Raw genomic sequence first — 22,048 nt, forward strand, 5'->3', positions numbered from 1 at the left:
CTGGGTTTGAGACTGTAACAACTTTTGTGTAATTTACAGTAAGAATTAAAACCACCAGATCTCGAAATGCTAAATAAAGAATGAACAAATTAGTGCTGATTCAGTTAGGTAATGGCAGTGTAACAAGGAAGATCCTTATAAGCTATCAGGAATAAGAGATGACGACAAAAAAAATACAATTATGAAAATGTATGGGAAAGCTGATGCATCTTTACCTCAGCCTCCAGGCTTCAAATGAGGCCTGAAATGTCATTCATGTAATTATTACCATATCAGGTTGAAAGCAATTTCAACTCATCTGATTTGATTGTTTGTTAATGGCTGTGAAAGATAAGGAATGTGCATGGTAAAAATAGCTGCCCATTACAATAGCAGCAAATGGGGTCAATTTACTAGATAACCTTAAATCCCTTGATCGTTCAGGTGTTTTTGTTTTGTTTTTTGTTTATTAAAGGTTAATGCTAAATATGAACTTGGAAATAAGCTAATCAAAGCCTTTCTGTTAACCTTCACCTTCCTTATGTGGCTGTCTAAATAGTGACTGACTGGTTTTGACAGTACTAAATCTCAGGATGCTGATGATGGAAGGTATCAGTAGCTGCATTTCTTGCCTGTCAGTTACGGTTATGAAGGACATGTGGCATGCTTCCTCTTCACTAGAAAGTAACAGTTGACTCACTAGAAAGTAACAGTTGACTTGTAATCTGTCAGCTACTAGAATTTAATTCCAGCAAAATGAGGAAAATAAGAACTAACACACTGGTTACTGCTTCAGCCGTAGCCAAGAGCCTAAAACGTCCTGGTTGCCAGCTATTGACCTGGCAGAAAATTGGTTAGTGTCACTGACAGTAGAGAGCCTGGAGCTACGAGCCTCTGCAGAACAGCCCTTTTCCTCGTATATTTCAGGGAATCTCTCTATTTATTGCTTTGCTGTCCTCTCTCATGTACCTCTTTCCTTTTCTTTACCATATATAACACAAAATACAAGTTTTACCCTACAGAAGTTCTCTCACATTTTTTTCTAAGCTACTGCTTACATTTAAGTTGTGAATGAATTTGCAAAAGCCACTGTTACTCTAATGGCTCCTGATATGTGGGCTATGGTCTCCCACCTTTTGTTTGGTCTGCTTTGGCTATGTTCCGTCACTCCCTCAACTTCACTAGGCCTAAACAAATGCAATTCAAATACTTTCTCAGAATTTCTCTGTAATTCTTCATTAACACTTTCTGTTGACCTGCTCACTGAGAATATCCGGATATTGGTCAAACAGGAAAAACAGGCAAGAAGGAAAGCAAGTTTAAGACGTACCATCCAGCCAGTAAATAAGACCTGTTAACAGAAAAATCTGAACAAAAAAATCCAGCGACACATGAAGGTCAAAAATACTATAAAAACATTTTTAAAGTCCTCTTGGGTAGTAGAGTCAGGCTTTGTATATGTGCTTTGGAAATCCAGACCTGCTGAGCAAGCTGGAGTGGTGATCCTCCGAAAACAGACTGTTGCTTCAGAACTCCTTTCCTCTTATGCTTTGCTCCTACTAAGGTAAGTAAGAACTGGCATGTAAGATATGCTACTGCTTGGGCTAAACTGATTTGTGAAGTTCCTCCACAGGAGTTACAAAGACAAATCATTCCACTATTTCTTAATAAAAGCCAGGCTGTAAGAAACCTGTATATATGCCTTGATTAGCTGTGATCTATGAAACCAAGCAGGATATATGATATTGAGCAGCATGACTTTGTGGGGTGCAGGAGATGTACAAAAGGAACACCACTATAAAAAAAAACTGAAAAGAATTCAATACAGTGAGATTTCTTTCAGTACACACACCCCACATAGAATTTAATGGTCTGTTTTGGAAAAAAAAACGAACCCTTTCTATTTTTGTATATGTCTCTAGTGAAACATCACTAATGGAACATCTGGTTTTAGCTACGTATATGTACAGAAGGAAGAATAATTTCTTTCTGTTTAACTGTATACTAGCTTTCCAAACCTTACTTTTGGCAGTGATAATAACAGTAACTGCCACAATAAAACTGATATATTATCAATTTCAGACTATATTCTGTAATCTGAATAATGAAATAATTTATATGAAATAGCAAAGAAGTATTTCTAAAAACTTTCTCTCCCTAAATTGATTTATCAATAAACATATAAAACCTCCTTTGACAAGAAAACTAAATACCTGTTCTATAGTAGTGCTACTAGGTCAGGTAGAAACAAGAGAATTGGCACTGCTACAAAGTGTATTAGGACATGTTTAAAACGTTGTGCTTTTATTTTCATATATAAGCTACTAACTTGGGAAGAAAAAACAAAAAACTCATCTTGTTTATTCTCCAACTTTAATATTTTGGCAGAATAAACTCTCATTTACTGATTTATGGTATTGCAGTGATTAAAATGGGTGAGTCTGGTAATTTTTTCTCAAAAAAAAAACCCACCAACTTTCCTCTTTTTGTTACAAGAATATTACTTTTCATTTTGACACAGTCTTTTAACTTGAATGAATTACTGCCCACAGAAATGGCTGGGAAGGGAATTAATAATTGGCTATTTAGTCAACTGGTTACTTTGTGCAGTAAGAACTGTTTGTGATAATGAAATCCAGCAAAATAATGAAACCACAAATTAGGCATGTCAAATCTTAATAAACAACGATGTCTAATTATCACAGAATCTGTACTTACTTGCCAAGTGCAAAACACTCCATCTTAACAGTAGTTCCCCTTGCAGCTGTAACTGTGTAAGGAAAATGGACTTCAATTTTTGGTTCATACTCCCCCATCACACCTGGAAAATAAGGAATGTTTAGAATATGAAATATCATCAGTTTTCTACTTGCTGAGATAATCACAGGAAAACGCCGTGGCTTGCTTTTTGAACCTTCCCAGCAGTAAACTGACGGAGATAGCCTTGTTTCCTCTGATATGCTCTGCTCGGGTCTAGTACATATTCTAAAATGCTCTTCAGAGTTACCAGCAGCACAACAGTGAGCTTAAGGAAAAGGATTTGTTTTTTCAAACACGGGTTAATGTTTACATTTTGAAAGTTTAAAGCAGGCAAACCATTTGAAAGGGGCAAGAATTTCCAGAGACCAAAGCTTTGTTTACTACTGCAGTCATATTTATGACAAATAAATCAACATCATCATGCTGTAGTCAACTGAGGACCTTCTAAGCTCAGCAAGAAAAATTCAACTGATGTAACAGCATTTGTGTAAGCAAGCAGATACAAACACAGATATGCAAACACATACAAAGTCCAGTTATTCATTTTCAGTTACCTTTTAATTCAGATGATTAATTTTATCAGGACAACACAGTACCATAAGACAGAACTAGAAAAACATTTAGGAATGAGAAAAAATATATAAACTGAAATCAATATAGTTATCTTGAATTTGCTGTGGAGTGACTGACAGCTTTGGAGAATCACAAGAGTTTAGGAAATGAGAAATTACCAGGGAAGGGAGACAGGTTTTTTAAGGAGAGGTGAGAGGTTTGTATCTGATGCATCTTAGAGGAAATGTCACGATTGACTTGGCAGGAGAATATGACTCTAACAGCGCTGTTCAGTTAGACAGAAGATGGGCCACTGGGCTAAGTGATGCTCAGGAAGTAAAAGCAACATTAAATAACCTAAAAGTTGTTCAGATTTTTAGATGAGGAAAACTGAATAAAATTTGGCTTGTGGACACAGCAGCAAGAAGACAAGTCTATCCTGGATCTATAAAAATCAGTCAAGAGTCTCCAAAGAATTCTAGAGCAAGCGATTAAGAGAGCAAAAGAAAGACAACAGATATCTTATTCAAGAAAGAGAAAGGAAGAACATGGAAGTAGAAGAATATGAGAAATGCAGCTCAGAGAAGACCAGCTGGCAGAAAAAGATGGAAAACAACCCATAGAGAAAACAACCCATTAGAGAAAAAAATAATATAGAAGGCTGAAAAGGTAAACATATATTTCTAGCTCTTCAAATATTTCATATGGACTCAGGAGTTTACAGTGGGGCTGTGCTGTCTTCATCCTGTTGTCCCACAGGCTCCTGCAGCTTGCCTCTGAGAGGAAGTCTGAACTATATGCATTTAACCATGTCTTTGGGGGCTTAACTTGAGTTAGAAAATCTGAATGTGTCTGCCGTGAATCAAACAATGGAAGTAGAAAGCACAAAATGCTTTTAGTTCAAATAATGCAATTCCATAAATAATGTGGCTTTATAAGTAGCAGGAGATTTCTTTTTCTAAAAAACATAATCATGCAAGTATTACATGTACTAGCAGTAGTAACACAATTATCCTAGAAAACATGACTAAATCAATCTTTTAGACATTGCTTTGTGAACTTGTGGAAGAATACTCCCCGTTGTTTGAAAAGACAAATTCTGAAACAATTCTGGCATTAAAGCTTAAAAGGCTTTTTTTTTTTGGTAGAAAAAACAAAATTAACCCTTGTGTCCTGGGTATTAAAATAAAGTCAGGGCATCAACCAAATTGTAGTGAATTGCCATTTTCCCTAGACTTGACGGAAATCTTTCCTAGTCTAATCTGTCATAAAAATTTTATTCCCATAGGCTTGTACTGTGTCAATAAATTACATTATTTAATTACACTCCTTGCGACTCCTTTTACTATTTCTGGCCTTCTTTTTTTTTTGGTGTGAGATTATGAATACCAGTTTCTGATTCATCTCAGTTGAATCATTCATTTTATACAATATCTGTCATATACCCTTTTAGCTGTGCCTTTTATAGACTGAAAAATCCCAGACTATTAATCCTTCCTTAAAGTGAACCTTTAATAAACTTGCAATCATTCCTAGTGCCTATACTGCACCATTTCAAATTCCATTCTATCATTTTGAGAAGGGAAGACGAGAACCGCACAGCAATAATGAAGCTGTAGATCTATCACATTTTTGCTTCTTCTGTTGTTTTTGTTTGTTTCTTATTGTTTTCATCATAATTCATTTCTATTTGCCTTTTTTGCACTTGAGCTGATGTTCATTCACAATGGCACCCTAATTACCAATAATATATAATAAAGGTATTTATACTTCTAGGTTTGGGTGTTACATAGATTTGTACTGGGTGACATTATTTATCACCTATCCACTCTATTATTGTGATATCCTTTTGCAGCTCTTCACAGTTAAAGTTTAATCAGCCTTAATAATTTTATATCAACAAACTTTTCTACTTCTGTGTTCATTTCCTTTCCAGATCATTTATGTGTTGAATGCTGAAGTACCAGAAAAAGAACTAGATGGTTAGTTGGTCCTTTCCAACCCTAGTTATTCTATGATTCTATGATTCTATTTTGTGGCTTCACTGGCTAACTCCCTGTTCTCTAAAATGATCAGATGCTCCTAAAACAGGTGAACTTTTTTTCCCCATGTGTTGTTAATTCAAAATGGGGCTGCCCTTCAACCCTTCTGAGAATTTCATTTCATTGACAGCCTTTGATGAGTGACCTCAAGAGCTATTTGAAACAAAAGTACACAGCATTAACTTGACCATTCCTGTTCATATTCTCCAATACTTTTCAGGAAAGTTGCATATTGATTGAAGCGTGACCTCTCTTTTTAAAAGCTGTCTTTATGGTATATGACCGTCTGGTAAGACAGATTACTACATGGGTCTGTGACCCTAATTGTACTTTTCTGTGCTTTTCTTAACAAGACACAGAAGTCAGACTTACCAGTCTGTAGTTCCTCAGATGCTCCTAGGAGTCTCTTTAAAACACCCCCACCCCTTTTCTACCTACACTCCTATGCCTGAGGCCAAGCGAAGGAAAATGGTCCATTTTGCTTCCTTCTGTATGAGCTTGGCCTTGGGGATTTGTTAATATTTGTAATGTCAATATTTCAGCTAAAATCTCATCTATTAAATCTTCAGTTAGGAGAACTTCAAACTTGATAGAGAAACTTCCTTAAGTTCCCTTGTAGTGAACACTACTGAAAACAGTTCATTTACATTTTGCGGTGAAGTCTTACACTCCTGAGGTGCTCCTTTTAAATCTCTGGCATCTGTTGACTGGGCATACTTGCTGACACATTTTGTGATTCAATGGATTTAAACAAAGAGGGGTTTATTTTCCTTTGTGTAAGGCTCTGTTCCTGAAAATTGCTGTGTTGATTTGTAGTATACTATTAAACATTTGCCTTTTTAGCCTTGAAAAAAAAAAATGCATTTTGGAAATAGAAATAAGGCATTCTTGCGTTTAAATTAATACAGTATTTATGAATACATCTGAGGAACAATATTATCTTTCAGCTCTTATGCTTTTTACTTACATTAACTCTCTTTAGTAGGTGCAATTTGTACAAGTATTGAATGATATTCAAGAGCCATGCCATAATTTCATATTCCTAATGAAATTCTGATCTACTAAAGCTTTGTACCACGTCCTGTTCTTCTGGGTTATTGTTACATTAGCAAGTGACATGCCTGCAGCAACTGGCTAAAAAATGAAGAAAAATTACTGAGCAATTCCTTGGTGTCCCTATGAAAATTAGGAAACAAAAGTCTATTATTGCAAAGAGATATTTTTAATCCTTATTATTTATGATATTTGAGACCAAGGAGCCTATTAAAGCTGCACAGACATCAAGAGAATTACAAAGGCCTTAACCTTCCCACATTATAGTATAATTGCTTTGCTATGCCGCTGTACCTCCAGGATCTTTATCTTTTCCAGTTTCTGTTATGGTCACTTATAGTCAGTAATGGTAAAACAATCACCATCTGCATTTTCATCAAGACTTCTGTTCATTTGTATCGGGTGCTAAAAGGAACCTGAACTTTTAAGAACTACCAAGGCATTGAGTTATGTGCAACAGAATCAATCTCTCTCAGACTTAATATACATGACTCTCTTTCAGAGGTTTGGCTAAGGCCATAAAAAATTCTCTCAGTCATTTTTTATTTTCAGTTATCAAACATGAATTACAACAATAAATAAAACTGATCAGCAAAGAATAGAAACATAATATATGATTTTTAAGTGTCTAACAAATCATAGAGCTCATGTGGTCTGAGCACTGTAGAACGGGGAGCCTCCCTCAATGCTCCTGTGCTGTGTCGTCCCATGAAGATATTTCATTTTGGACAACCTTTTCCTTTCCTAGAGATGACTCCCATGATTCAATCTTCCTTAGGCTTCTTTAGTTAGTTTATTGCACTCCTTATTTTACAAGCTGTGCTTTTCAGCTGAGTACAGATGTGGGTAGTGCTGAATTTGTGATTGGTATGAAGCACTGATTCAAAATCCAACTTACCAGATCTTGAATTTTCTTCTGTGATGAAATAAAGGGCTAAAAGCCAAATTTTCTTGTTTAAGTAAATCTTGGCCCTGGGTTTTATTCTGAAACAATTCCACCTTACATTTCCTAGTTTTTGTGTGTCTGCCCTTTCAGTGCCTGTGAGGACAGCTTGCCTCATGCCTGTCTAGCCAAGGTCTTCCCTGGCTAGGTGAAGCTCAACTGAGACAAAATACCTTTCTGCTGTAGCTCTAATTACTGAAAAAGGCACTGATTCAAATAACTCAAATTATCCCAGGACCAAACACAGCTAGACCTGATTAGAATTAATGGTCTGTTAGTCACATGGGCAGAAATGGTTACGAATATTTATAGAAGAGTTGATTTCCCTATTTAGTCCTTCAGACATTTTTTTACAATCATGAAAATATCATAGAGCGATTCTCCACAAATCACATATTCTCCAACCTAGCTAAGAAAAAATATTAATAAAATCAGATTTAATTTTAATAAGTGGTTTCATTTAAGTTGTTCCTCTGACTTGGCTGCAAACCTGTGGCTTGAGTTCAAATCTCTACTGTGCAAAGTGTCCTATGAACCCTTTGCTATGTTGTTGTCCGCATTTTAGTTTTCTATCAAAAAATGGAATTATAGATTCATAGAACAGTTAGACTCGGAAAGGACCTTAAGCTTATCAAGTTCCAACCCCCCTGACATGGGCAGGGACACCTCCCATTAGACCAGGATGCTCAAAGCTCTGCCCAGCCTGGCCTTGAACACTGCCAAGGCTGGAACATCCAGTTTTCTTGGGCAACCTGTGCCAGTGCCTCACCACCCCCACAGAGAAGAACTTCTTCCTTTTACCTAACCTAAATCTTCCCTGTTTGAAGCTATTACCTTTTATCCTACCACTACAGTCCCTGATGAAGAGTCCCACTCCAGCATCATTATAGGTCCCATTTAGGTACTGGAAGGCTACTATGAAGTCTCCACACAGCCTTCTCTTCTCCAGGCTGAATAGCCCCAATTTTCTCAGCCTGTCTTCACATGGGAGGTGCTCAAGCCCCCTGATCATCCTCATGGCCTCCTCCAGACTTGCTCCAAGTTTCATATTTTCTTATGTTGGGGACACCATAACTGAACGCCTACTGGGGTCTCACTAGAGATGATACATTTCACTATATCACAACAACGTGACAAACACAGATTGTGAGGTGCTCACATACCCCTAGAATAAATGTAATAAAATTTCAAACATTTACAGATATTGCTACAGCTAAAACTACTCTATTTCCTTTTGGCCATTTAATGGAAATAGAGAATGGAATAAAGTAGCAAGATCACTTTCTGACTGCCAGTCCTTTCAGCTAAGAACAAGCAAAAAAGCTACAGACAGGATATCAGTCATTATCACTTTGAAAAGGACTGCTCTACTTCTTCGTTTAGCCTGCCACTCCATGACTTTTACAGCTCAGATGAAGAGTGTAGAAAAATTGTGAATCAAGAAGACAAGAAAAAAATTGTGAGTCAAGAAGACAAGAAAAAAATTTTGAGTCAAGAAGACTTCTTGCTTTCATGGGGAAAAAATATCACATGGCTGAGAAATCATGACATCATCTTACTCCAGTTTACTCCAACTGTGTGCAGAGGATAATGCTTCTGTTCCATTAGTCTTCCATATACGTTAACTACCCCTTTAATCTCCCAGAACATGAGCTTCCATGACAGCTCCTTAAACCCTTTCAGCTAAAATGATTTGGGTTTGTTCCAAACTGATTTAAGTAATAGGACTTTAACTTACTTCAGAAACTAATTTTGAATGGAACAGGTTACAGGGAATACTTGAATAAATGACTGGTAAGCTTTTAAGACACTAGCTAGAAAAGAATATAGGATTCTGGGTCAAACATCATTAGAGAGCTAGAGAAAATGAAAGCCAAAGTTTTCTTGTACTTAAGAGAAAGATTAGGCACAATTTTATACTTACCATTATTTTATTAGCAAATAGTAAAACCCTTGTAGCTCAGTGATTAAGAATGTTTGCCTGAGAGCTTTGGGTGAAGTCCCTGAGCTAAATCAGATGGTGGAGGAACGTTAATCTGATTCTCTTAAAGCCTGGATACTGCTCACAAAATTATTGGGGATTCATATTAGTTTGGATGTTCTTCTCAGTTTCTGGGAAAACTCTCAAGGAGTGATGAACTTGTCCTGCTGCGTAAGAAATTCCTATTAGAAATTGAGTTTCCTACCACATTGTAATTATGAACTGTTGTGTGAATATTTATATCCAAACCTAAGAAAAGTTTGACAAAGAAATGATGGCAGGCATGTTAATGAATAAATTCTTCTCCTATCAAGAACCTGTGATGCAAACTAGGGTTCTATATGGTATGGGTCTTTTTGTGACAAATGAATATTTAACATTTTCCCGGAAGATCTGCACCATTAAATGTCTCACAATGACAGTAAATTCACAACACAAACCAAATTAATTCAAATATAATGATGATACACACCATTATATCCTGACTGCAGCAGAAATTTTCAATGCATTGGGACTCACTTGCCATTAACCTCATTCTAAGTGGAAGGACCAGCACCTGCTCCAGGTCTCTAAAAATTTACAATGGGAATGGCTGTGTTATGATAACAGCCAACAGAATTCGTTTCATTTAGAGATCTCTTAGCCAAGTTTTGAGCTATAAATTTACCCTTTGAAAAGCCCTAAAGATGATCATGTGAAACTGCATTGTGCAATACACTGAACAGTAAAGTACCAACGTTTTCACATTACTCAGAGAGTAAATCACATACACTAGATGGAAATTCTAGAATCTGTCCTAATATTAAAGAAAATTTAGTGATTCATAATATATCACAAGAAGGGGACAAACCTTTAGTTTACAACTAGGGGATAAGATGTTTATGCATTTCTAATTATGAAGTTATAAATGTAGAAGGTCCCACTTAACCAAACAAAATGATTAAAATTTAAACAAAACTTTCCTCTTCCCACTTTAAAATTCATCTATATATTTGCCGTGTTTTAACATAAGCCAGCAATACCACCCAGACACTCACTGTATCAGCTACTGGGAGGAAAATTAACTCTGAGCAAAAACCAGAACTGTATTATACTGCATTTCACTAGTCCAGCAGTTACTCTCTGAACTCTATTTAGAAAGCCCTTTATAGTAACAGTATTCTGATCTTGAAATACTTTAAAATTAGTTATTTATGACTGATAAATGTTATGTATGTTTGCAATATATACATAAGAGCTTTCTACCTGTCTTAAACGGTAAATACAACTAAAAGCACTTAATTTTCGGTTTTAAGTGGTTGTGTTATGACTGAAGGGAACTGGGGCAAATCTTAAGGACATAAAAGTAATGAGGTAATCTCAGAATAAGCAATGAAGGGTGCAGCAATGTTCTCTCTAGTTCTTTGAATGAGTGGCCAGAATAGTCTACAGTTTGGGCTGCAAGATCTCTGTTTTCCTGTGTTTGAAAACATCAAGCAGACAGCAAGTATGACCAAGGTTGCTGGCTCTCTCTATGTAAAGGGGTCTTTATTGAGTCATAACCTAGACTTCAATCCATAAAATTTCTCACATATGCGTAATATAGAAACTAAGCTCTTCTATAAACCCAACACATGGTGTGAAATTGAACTTCATCCCTTGGATATTTGGAGATGAGTGAGGGCATCTGAACAACTTGTGTATACAACATTCCAGTATGAAGATTTATGCAGATACAGTTGTATGGAAACTTGATAACTTGAACATTTTCAGACTATGTATATAGATAATTTCTCTGAGCGCCCATACACATAAACAAAAATCAGGATTCCTCATGTTAGACCACACGTGTTGCTGAGAGGCCCAAAAATATAATCAATAAAAAGCTGAAAGAACTAGCACTGCTTTTTTTTTTTTTTTTTTTTTTTAACAGAGGAGGAGACTGCATTGAACTTGGCACAAGAAACCTGTAGCAGATTTTTCTGGGGCATTATTGGCCAATGTTTATTTTTGCCTACTTTTCATCCAGGTCAGGTTCATAAAAGCTATTTATTTAATCTAAATTATTAAGAGGAGCACCTGATTTTCATGGGGTTTTTAATTATCTTCCTGATAGCATGTTCACATTTTTCAAAGAACTTAATTTCTCCTACAGTAAATGACATAATTGTTTGCACTACAAATATGACCTTAAAACTCCATTTTTCTTGTAACGTGCATCATTCTTCTACAGGATGAAAACAAAATATCCCCTTTTCAGTTAGGTACTAAAAGTGTCAAAATTATTGCAGTATCCAAGAAAGAATTTTTCATTTGTTTCCGATCAATTAGGACACAAAGCAGTGTTGCTCTAACTGTCATTGTTACCTAATTAACTGGAAAGAGCTTCCTATATGGGAAATGTTTTCCAGTTGAGACTCCTCATATAGCCAGGAAAATACAAGAACCTATTATTTCCTCAATAAGAGAGATCAAGCCAACACTAACATTTCTCTTCCATTAACAAAAGCTATTAAAATACCCCTTTTTTTTAGACACAACAACAACAAGTCATCCTTGTTATAAGCTTACCTCAGTCCTAACCTCAAGCAAAATATCTACTGTTCACAGTTAATTTATTTTACTATGTTGACAAAAACACCAAACTGACAATTTATTCTTAGAGACTGTAGTGATAGGACAAGGGGTAATGGGTTAAAACTTAAACAGGGGAAGTTTAGGTTGGATATAAGAGGGAAATTCTTTCCTGTAAGGGTGGTGAGGCACTGGAATAGGTTGCCCAGGGAGGTTGTGAATGCTCCACCCCTGGCAGTGTTCAAGACCAGGTTGGATGAGGCCTTGGGTGATATGGTTTAGTGTGAGGTGTCCCTGCCCACGGCAGGGGGGTTGGAACTAGATGATCTTAAGGTCCTTTCCAAACCTAACTATTCTATGATTCTATGATTTGAACATTATGCCTTACCACAGGATTGCAAAGCAAGCAGTCACTTGTGAACTTCTATTTAAGATCCTCAGACAGTAAGACACAAAACATTAATTATGACCATTCTTAATCATTTAAAACCATCTGCAAATGTAAAGGTTATTTTCATTATCAATGCTCCATCCCTGGCAGTGTTGAAGGGCAGCCTTAGGTGACATGGTCTGGGGTGAGGTGTCCCTGCCATTGTCGGGGGGTTGGAATTAGATGATCTTAAGGTCCTTTCCAACCCTAACTATTCTGTGATTCTGTTCTATGATTTGCTGAAACTTTAATTTGGTCACCGTTAGTTATAACATTAACACCACACTCTGTCTGAAATCTTAATAGCTACCATTTGATGCAACATCATTCCCAATCCTGAACTGAATTGAGAGGAATAATTTCTTCTTGAGCTCATTTATTTTATGCTTTGAAACAAAACCAAGAATCTTCCCCCCTCCAATTTTATGTCTTTGTTTAATCCTGCCTTTCATCCTATTATTTTTGACAACTGTGTAGTGGGATCTAAGCACAAGAGCCAGAATGAAACAGATGAAGTGTTTCTTCAGAATACCTGTAACCCTTGAAGGATGTATTTTTATTAGAAAAGCAAAGACTGTGGGAAATCTTTAATTTTCAGTTTCATTATGACCCATCATTAAAACACCTTACTACAATTTTAGTGGAAAAACAACATATTTACCACAAGAGTAATAGCTGTGCAAGGACATTGGCAATTTATCAGCCTTCCCCCTAAAGCAGACCTTGCGTACTTTGACGCCTCTGTCAGTGCTATCCGTCTTTGTATACAGCTAGAGATCAAACTTGATTTTGCAAAGACAGTTTGGCTCTGCTTAAAAACAAATCAAAGTAGGATCATTTCAGGTTTACATTCTGTCCTGCAGCATTAGGAGGAGATCCCACAGTTTCTAGCCAATCTTGCATGTTTTTTATAGATTTGAACAATTATTTTATAAGATGTGACTGGACACTTAAAAGTGTAAGTTAATTGTAATATAACCCACACAAATGATGCAGTGTACAAGGTCAGAAACTCCAGAAAAGCTGGCAGGATTAAATCAGAGCTGTGTAAGTATTTTCAGCTCTCATTACAATATGGGTATGGTTTGTGTCTTGTAGAATTCAGCTCCATATGAATAAACATATTAGAAGACAAAGCTAGTAATGCAAGTACTAAAGAAAAGATCTATGCATTTCTGGAAGGGGAAAACTGGCAGACTATAAACGTTAGGGTTAATCTTTAAGTGCATCTTTTTAATGTTAGTTATCAGTTAATTAACAACTGTCAGCATTCTTTGGGGGTGAAAATAGCCTATGTCTGTGGAACTGTTGATTTTGCCCTACCTTTATTTGCATGTATTACTTAATAACTAACCATCCCATGCTGGTCCTTTTTATTGATTAATTTCCACAACTGGGGAAATTTCTATGATTTCTCCCAAACTTTTTTTTTAATGCTAGGAAAGAGATCTTTAGATAACCCAGTAATGTCCAAACAACATATCTCCGAGTTCAACCTGAATAAACACATGCAGAGCACATTCCATCATGGAAAAGTAGAAATTAGCATCCTTAATTCTTTAAGAACTATACATTTTATCATTATGTGAGACTATTAATCACATAGAATTAATCAATAGTATTAGGACAGACAAGATTCAGATTGGACAAATATGATGACATGGAAAAAAATTTGAAGGTGGTCTGCATTCAGTTATGTGAGTATATGTCTGGTTAGATACACCGACCTCTGTTGAGGTATTAACTACTTCGGTATAATGGAACACAGTAGAAAATGCCCTCTGATGTCTGATACTGTACAGGGTTTTGTTTGTTTTCCTGGAAACTTCACTGCAGCAAAGCACTAGGCAGTATCTACATGGAGATAAAATGAAGTATTACTTAATTCTCATCTGCACAGTAATAATGTTAAAGTTAATATCCTTTCAAGAGAAATAAAAAAAAAATATATATATATAAAAGGAAGAAAAACTGGAATGAAATTGTGTGAACTTGAAACAACTGCCTTATATAATCAAGCATCAAATGTTTTATACTCTCTAGGTTTCTATTTCCTAAATTTGAAGAGGCTTTCTGTTGGTTTTTATTAGTCAAGATAATTTGCTGCTCCCAATCAGCATCCAAGCCTGCAAAGATCCATTTTAACAACCTGTGTATTATTTGTAAGCAGTTATTAAATAATTCTTCAAAGTTTCTAATACATTATAAAGGCACTTAATGAAATTATGAGTAATTTTTTTTTCATGTTAAAACTTTTTCTCTCCTCAGCTAGAATTTTAGAGTGTTTTTATAACCCAACTTGAAGCAAAATTGAATTGTACAAAATGACTGATTGTCAAGGACATCTGAACAAATGAGGTATTCATTTTATTCGGAATTCATTGAAGGATTTCTTGATGTTTTTATTTAATGTGCTTCATATCACGGAGCTAAGTTCCTCTTTGAGACGCATACAAAAGAAATAGAAGATTAATAAAAGCCCAGGAAGTTCCTACATTTTTGCAGTTTGACAGAAAGCCTTAATTTCATTTGGTTTCTTCCCCATAGATAGAGACCAATGTTGGTATAAGAGTGTTTTTTGTCACAAGCTGCCCAGTCTCCTGGGTACAGGTACTCTTTCGATATCAAAATCAGTAAATGACAATAAGTATATGAAGTTGAATTTTGAGTTAGATACATATGTCCATATGAGAATACAGACTATATGAACAGCTTTATTTATATTGTGGCTTTTGGAAAAGCTGTTTAAAAACACACGCTCTTCTTGTGGCTTCTGACAAATCTGTTTTCTACTTTTTAAATAATAAAAAAAGCTTAAAAAGCCATATTCAAAATCATGTAACTCAGCAACATAGTTTCAAACAAATTTTCAGCTGCTTAGATATTCTTAATTTCTCCCTTATTAGGGTCCATCCTCAGCTGTTTCTTTCTCCACAAATTACTCTAATTTTCTTTAACTTTACTGGGCACTTCTTTTCAGCAGCTATATTATCCCTTATTTTGGAGTATAATGTATATGTATTTTAAAAATTTTGTCATCACCCTTTTTTATCTGCCAATGAACAAGGCAATATAACCTAAAGCAATTTCTATCACAAAGAAAAGGCATGCTAGCATTACTGGAACTTTTATATTAGTTTTGAAGATGCCCATATTATTGCATTCTGTGGAGGACGTAGAACTTCCTAAAATGGCAGAGGTCATAAATCATAAATATTATTTTGCAACCAGAATTTTCCTGAATGTTTTTTCGTGGTAGGTTTGTGGAGACTGCAAAGTTAGGCAGACAATCTGGGTCTCTTCACCGAGAAACCTGCTCGGTCATATAGGAAAGCAAGCAGTCTACTAAGAAATACTAAAGAACTTAATTGGAATAAAGGGGCTTTTCAGAGATTCCAACAGGTAAAAATTAAGGCATGGAAGCCTGGTAGAAATTATACATGTGAAAAAAATGAACTGTGAAACTGCTGAGGAGCAGTTCATCCATGTACAAATGCCTCCCCAATACTCCAGCACAGATCAGAAGGCTGGATTATGACAGTTATATGACAGCCAGCAGTGAAACACGAATTTGCTTGAGGCTGGTATATACTACCCACTTGACATTTAGAAAAATCTGTGCAGTTTTCCTTCACAGATTGTGTTTCTTAGCTCAGAGATTTAGACTGCTACCTTTATTCTTATTTACTCTATTTCTTAAACTGCATTGTGTGCCTATGTACTCTTAGTATGATATGGATATTTAATTGTTGAATTTCTGCACAAAGCTGGACCAAATAGAAGCATATCTAGTCAATTTTGCTGTTTGTTTGTTTTAAATCAGTAAAACTAAACACTTGAAACTCAATAATTAGCATAGGTACTAAGCCAGCAAAAGAAAATAGTAAATGGTACAGTAAAAGATTCAGCTTTTTGCTGCAGAGGCTGCATGCTGTGCAGAGAGAAATTTCAACTTATTATCATGAACAATAACTTAATTCCATTCTAATCTGTGAAGACATTTTTTACTAAACTCAAACTAAGAAGTCATCTGTGTTTATAAGCAGTTTCTACAGCATAGGACCAACCTTGTTTCTAGAAAAAGGTATAGGCAAGACAAAAGGCTCAAAGTCTCTTTCCTTTCTCTACAATCCATGATCAATCTCTCTGATTTATGCAAGTATGAATTCACATATGCTGAACTGCTGAAATGTATTTCTGAAGAACTAGAAACCATCACTAAATGTGGAACATCTTGGAAAAAGGAAAATATAGACATGGAATTATTAATTATTACTCTCAAAAATAACATTATTTTGACAGAAAAAAAACAACAAAGGCAATTATATTGCAATAAATATGAATCTTTTAGCTGCAAAAGAGCAAATAACACAATCGTCTCTATAGGCAGATACTCTGAAAGAATTGGAGTTACATATCATTTATATTGAAATGTCACACTGTTCCATAAGAAATATTAGTGCAAGGTATTTTCTTTTGATTTGGGGTGTGTGTGGGGGAATCCTAAGACACTTCTCAATAATAAGATTTAGGTATTTATTTACAGAAAAAAATACTGCATTTCTATGCCTTGATGAAATCCCAAACTACCTGGGTAACTATTATTATAATCAAAGCTATTGCAATGCTCTTGCTGGTACTTAATCAGTGTATTGAACTGCTGTGTTGAAGTGTTACATGTCTTTAGTGCAGCAACAGGTAAAGTTTTAAGCAATACAACCTCTGCTCAGCTGTCTAACCATGTGTGCCTTGTGTCACCTGAGATGCATGAATGCACTTCCTGGCATCCTGCTGCTGATCTGTATGCCCTGTGTGGTAACTGCCAGTCCCCCTGTGGATGTCTCAGGTGTCTCAGTGTGGCAGGGGCCACCTGTGTTGAGGCAACTGAACAGAGCCCTAAAGAAACAGACATTACTGCTTCTCTCTGTCAGTGACAGAGCACCAGAATAGCAAGCAGTAACTGTTCTAAATGAAATACATCAGGAGGTGTGAGATTGCACCTCAGCCTTCAGAGGTCTAAATATTCTCACAACTGTTAGATGTTTTAAAAGAAACTGTCTCTATGAGCACCTTTCCTTTGCTGGTTGCTGCAGTAAATGCATGCATATATTGAAAAACAATAAAATCATGGTTCTTAAATTAAATAGAATGTTTTTGGCTTAGTATTTTTACTTTTCCATATGGTACTCAGAAATAATGCCTTTCTTACCATCATTTCTCAGTGTCAGAGGTGTAGGAGGACTCAAAACTCTGGCATTTGTCACTGTGTTTTTTACCAGGCATATATAACTGCCAACATCAGATGTTTGCACCTTGGAGATGTAGAGATTGCCTGTCTCCTGAGAGATGAAGCGTCTGCTGTCTTCTGTCACAAAAGATGGGAATTCATTAAATACCCAGCTATAGATGATCTCTAAAAGAACAGAGAGAAAAAAAAAAAGTGATAATTATGGAAACAAGACTCTGTCATGTTAACGGATACACCCAATAAATAAAGTTAATTAATTTTATTGACATAGTCTAGGAAAAAAAAAAGCTTTAAACTTTTTATTTAATTTAAAATTGAAGAGATTTTTTTTTTCCTCCCCTTGGAATTTTGCAAATAGCATAAACACCAAGTCCACCACTTTCCTGGGAAGAAATATTTAGTTCAGAAAAAAATAATTAAATTATTTGATTGAATCAGAGAATATTCATAAAATATTAGATAATTCCCTTTTTTAATCATTCAGGTCAAGCCAAAAATAATATAAAAAGCATTCTTGTCTCTACTCGTTCAGATTTGCAGTGAAATATATCAAGATGCTTCCTATAGTGCTAGGGATGACTTTGGCAACTATGTGCATAAAGAGGTTTTATTCTGAACATCCGCTTTTTAAAATCAGCAGATTCTAATAACTGCTTAACATTTTTTTATTAGTCATATTACTCCACTACGCTTCTGTCTTCTACATCTGCTTCTCTGAAGAAGCTCAGAACCCTTCCTACATGCAGCTAAGTCCCTACAATCAATGAATAATTCCTTAAACCAAAGCTACCAACTGCTTCACCTCATAATCTGACGGATCAAAGTCATTTTCAAAAATGGTAATTAATCAGTCATTTTTAAAAATGGTAATTAAAGCCAGTAGCCTGGTTTTTATTTTTATCCCATGAATCATTTTGTTCGCCTGAAAAGTTTTTCCCTTTATACTCATAATAATTAGTTGAGAAAAAAATATTATTTCCTATTATTCTATATGAGGTCACATCATGATTTATTAAAAACCTAGACACATTAATATCTCAGCATTAGAAGTATCCGTAAAGTTAATGAGATTCTGATTTAGCAGGGAATTCCTTTCAGGGAATTATTCATGTGGATTTCCACCAATTCAGACTTTAAAGGCGTAACCTTAAATATACTTTTATGCATGCTGTTCTCCTTTCAATCTTATCTTTCACTGATTCATTTTGTCTTTACACTTTAAAAATATATCCTTCACTAATTAAATTGGCACATTTGCTATAAGGAATTTCTTCCATAATCTCCCCTCATGATAGTTTTTACAGAATAGACTCCAAAATCACAAAAGCCGAAGCTAGTTCAGTATATAAAGTCTTTACTGATGCTCCAAAACTTTACTGCAAAGTGCTCCACTCATATAGCAAGTTCCAAGTTTTTAGGCTCAGAATTCTTAGGTGACTACTCTCAGCTTCTGCAGCAATATGAAGGCAGTAATTGCACCTATGTCAGCCTGGTTGCCTCATACTTTTATCCCCACTACAGTCAAAATGTTTTCTTTATATAAAGTTAGTTGGAAAATGAAAGGGTCAAAGGAATGAGAGGAATCACCTCAAAAATTATTTTTTTTTCTGTGTCTTTTTCTGCTAATGATGGAAGAGGAACTGGTATAACTGTTCGCAGTACAGAAGTGTGAAATACATTAACAGCCTAGTTAAATATATGCCATAGCCAGGAGTGTGCTTTGACTGGAACAGTACAGAAAGCAGCAGAAGTTCCAGCTGATCTGTTCTTTCAATCCTTACATTGTACTGTTCCCTCATACAGTGGTCAGAAAGTAACAGCAAAGCACAATAACTGTTTTTTAACCAATATAAGACAACAGTTAATTAGATCACAACAGTGATGCAGAGATGCAGGATGTTCTGGATTAATCCTGAAGAAGTTCTATCTAGTTTTTAAGTCAGATGAAAATTTTCTCATGAAAAAATGATGGAATTAGTACAAAAACAGCTATGTTAAAGGATTAACAATATTTACCTGACAGTAGAGGAAGACTTCTCTGAAACAGGGGAATTAAGCTGCACACACTGACTTTTTGCTTGAAACCTTTTTCAGAGCTAATTGTAATTCTGAGAGGTTACACAAAACCCTAAGGAATTCAGGGCTCACAGAGAGTCCCCAGGTGTTCAAAAGTTCCAAAAGCAAAATACTAGTTAGCCCCCAAAATTTTATTGCCACTTTTGCTATCATGTCTTACCTAGTAGAAATGATTCATGGCTGCATAAAATTCTACAAAGTGACAATGAACATACAAGTTCAAGGCAAACGCATAGGCTTTAACTGAAGACACCTGTTACCAATCCAGAGGGAAAGTAATCAGCCTTACTAGTTGCTCTGGTTTAAAAGGAGTTCAAACCAAATGCAAAGTAGTCATCATTGTGGGTTCATTGGTAGCTCATGTAGAATAGAATTTTCTCCACTTGTAGCCTAAAAACCATATGAAGTTAATCATTCATTTATTAATTACAAATACTCCTAAGGAACAGATTTCAAGTTGTTATTTGTTCAGACCTACACCATCTGTGTTTTGTCCACTAGACAAAAGTGTTAACAGTTTACTTTTACATCATTGTCAGTGCATTGACATTGAAGGAATTACTCCTGTTTTTCATTTCTAAACAGCAACACTCTGAGAATACATTTTTTAAATACTTAAAGACTTCGCATCTGAATGCTCAGCTCTGGAATTGGTCTGGAATTCTGCACCTTTTTTTTGAAAGTGAAAAGCCCCTTACACACTTTATGAAGTTCCTTTCCTATTAGACCTGGTTAATTAGTTCAGCCAATTGTTAAATATGATTTTTAAGGTTATGTCCATACAGCATACGTAGGCTTCAGTCGAAATATCTTAGAGAAACTCTGCAATTTCCAATGCATTCTATGCAGAACAGTCAGAAACAACCACAGCTGGCTTGGGACCTGGGGTCCCAACAGTCTTTAGCTGACAGAAATAGATGGATGATCCTGCAGAAGTTATTTTACAAAAGAGTGTTAAAAGAATGACTGCAATCATGGGAAAATGGGTATACCTTGACATTGACCCATTGCACAAAAGGCACACACTTACAGATTTGAAGCCATAGCAGAGGATGGAACATGCACTGGTGTTTGTGCTCTGTGGCTCTGACTGTTCCCAGTTTATATGCCAGCAAAATTAAAACCACAGAATTCATACTGAAGGCTGTCCAAGTACAAAACCTGGGGGGTCGCTTTGTTTTGGTTTGTTTTATGTTTTCTTCTGGTAGTATTGTGAATAAGAGAATACCCAAATAATTGCAATGATGTATAAAAATATAACTAATAAAGAATGATGAAGAATCAAGATTTAAAACATTGATGTCTATTATAGACAAGTCTGTCATTTACAGCACACGGTCAAATATTCTGAATCAACAGTGAACATAGTTACACGACACAAGTCCCACAGCAGTTCATCACAGGAGCGCATGTTAGCTACAAGAAGAGAAGCTTGCCTTTAAATATTACCTGAAGCCCCACTCTACCAAAATAGTAAACTGCTGAGTAAACATTTTGAATTTCAGAACAAGAAGACTAAGACCAGATGACACTAGTCCTATTTGTACACAGCTCACTTCAGTTATCACTGAACTACTTCAAGCCTGTATTTTCATATAATGGTTTATGTTAAAATATTTTAGAATCAGTGACATTTGGCTAAGCACAAAGAACATAACAGAAAACTAAATTCCAGAGATGCGTCTCAAGCCTGACAGGTAAACAAATGATCCGCAAGAGATGTTGAAGCTAAAAAGTCAGCGCTACTAAAATCTAAATGAGACAAACTGCAACTGTAAAATCAGAAAGAAATTACTATAGATGTGAACCTTCTGAGGTCATCTCCTTTTGAGAAAAAACTGATTAGATTGTTTCTCTATGCTGTGCTCTTTCTGCTTTCAATAAGGGAAAAAGTTGAAATGAAAATAGGTAACTAAATACTACAGTATACAGAAGTTTGGAATATCTTTACAAAACATATGCTGAGTTTATTTTCTATTTTTATGCCCAGCTATTGTATTTTTCATGTGACACGTATGCCAAAACAACACAGACGATGCAGAGACCTTCTTGGAAATTGCAGTTGACTGCCAACACAAAAGGAACTTTTATGCAGATACTATTCACCAACGCAAACAGAAACAGAGCATAAAAAGCCAAAGAAATTATGAATATAGAAGTAGTTATAAATTGGAATTCTCATGTGGCTTGGCCTGAAGGACTCTTCTGCTGGGAAGTTCTGTCTTGGTGTAAAAACTATTTAAGTAGTTTGGGTAACTGCAAAACTGGTATTTCTCTTTATGAATGACCAGCCTTGTTTACAGAAGAATGTCTCCAAGGAGCTTTGTATATATTTTCTGAAGGTCATTCAGAAAGCTTTCCAAATGTCCAATTGTTTCTGTGTTTTATTAAGTACTTTTTAGTGGATTGTGTAGGTGAAAATCTGGGTCAC

The 22,048-nt window shown here is 35.7% G+C and overlaps 1 protein-coding gene across 5 annotated transcripts in view; it reads right to left on the reverse strand.

The window, feature by feature from the left end:
• The window catches only part of CNTN5 (contactin 5), a 643,809-nt gene that overhangs the window by 140,924 nt on the left and 480,837 nt on the right, over positions 1–22,048 (reverse strand). For all 5 annotated transcript variants that reach the window (XM_057399803.1, XM_057399799.1, XM_057399798.1 and 2 more), the window contains 2 exons: positions 17,503–17,706; positions 2,698–2,800 (listed from right to left, as the gene is read on the reverse strand). In XM_057399803.1, coding sequence (XP_057255786.1) covers positions 2,698–2,800; positions 17,503–17,706 — 307 coding nt within the window. The remainder of the gene's footprint in view (positions 1–2,697; positions 2,801–17,502; positions 17,707–22,048) is intronic.

The sequence above is a fragment of the Pezoporus wallicus genome, unplaced genomic scaffold, assembly GCF_028554395.1.
Source record: "Pezoporus wallicus isolate ANWC-B61680 ecotype Strahan unplaced genomic scaffold, APGP_CSIRO_Pwel_v1 scaffold_6446, whole genome shotgun sequence".
NCBI lineage: Eukaryota > Metazoa > Chordata > Aves > Psittaciformes > Psittacidae > Pezoporus > Pezoporus wallicus.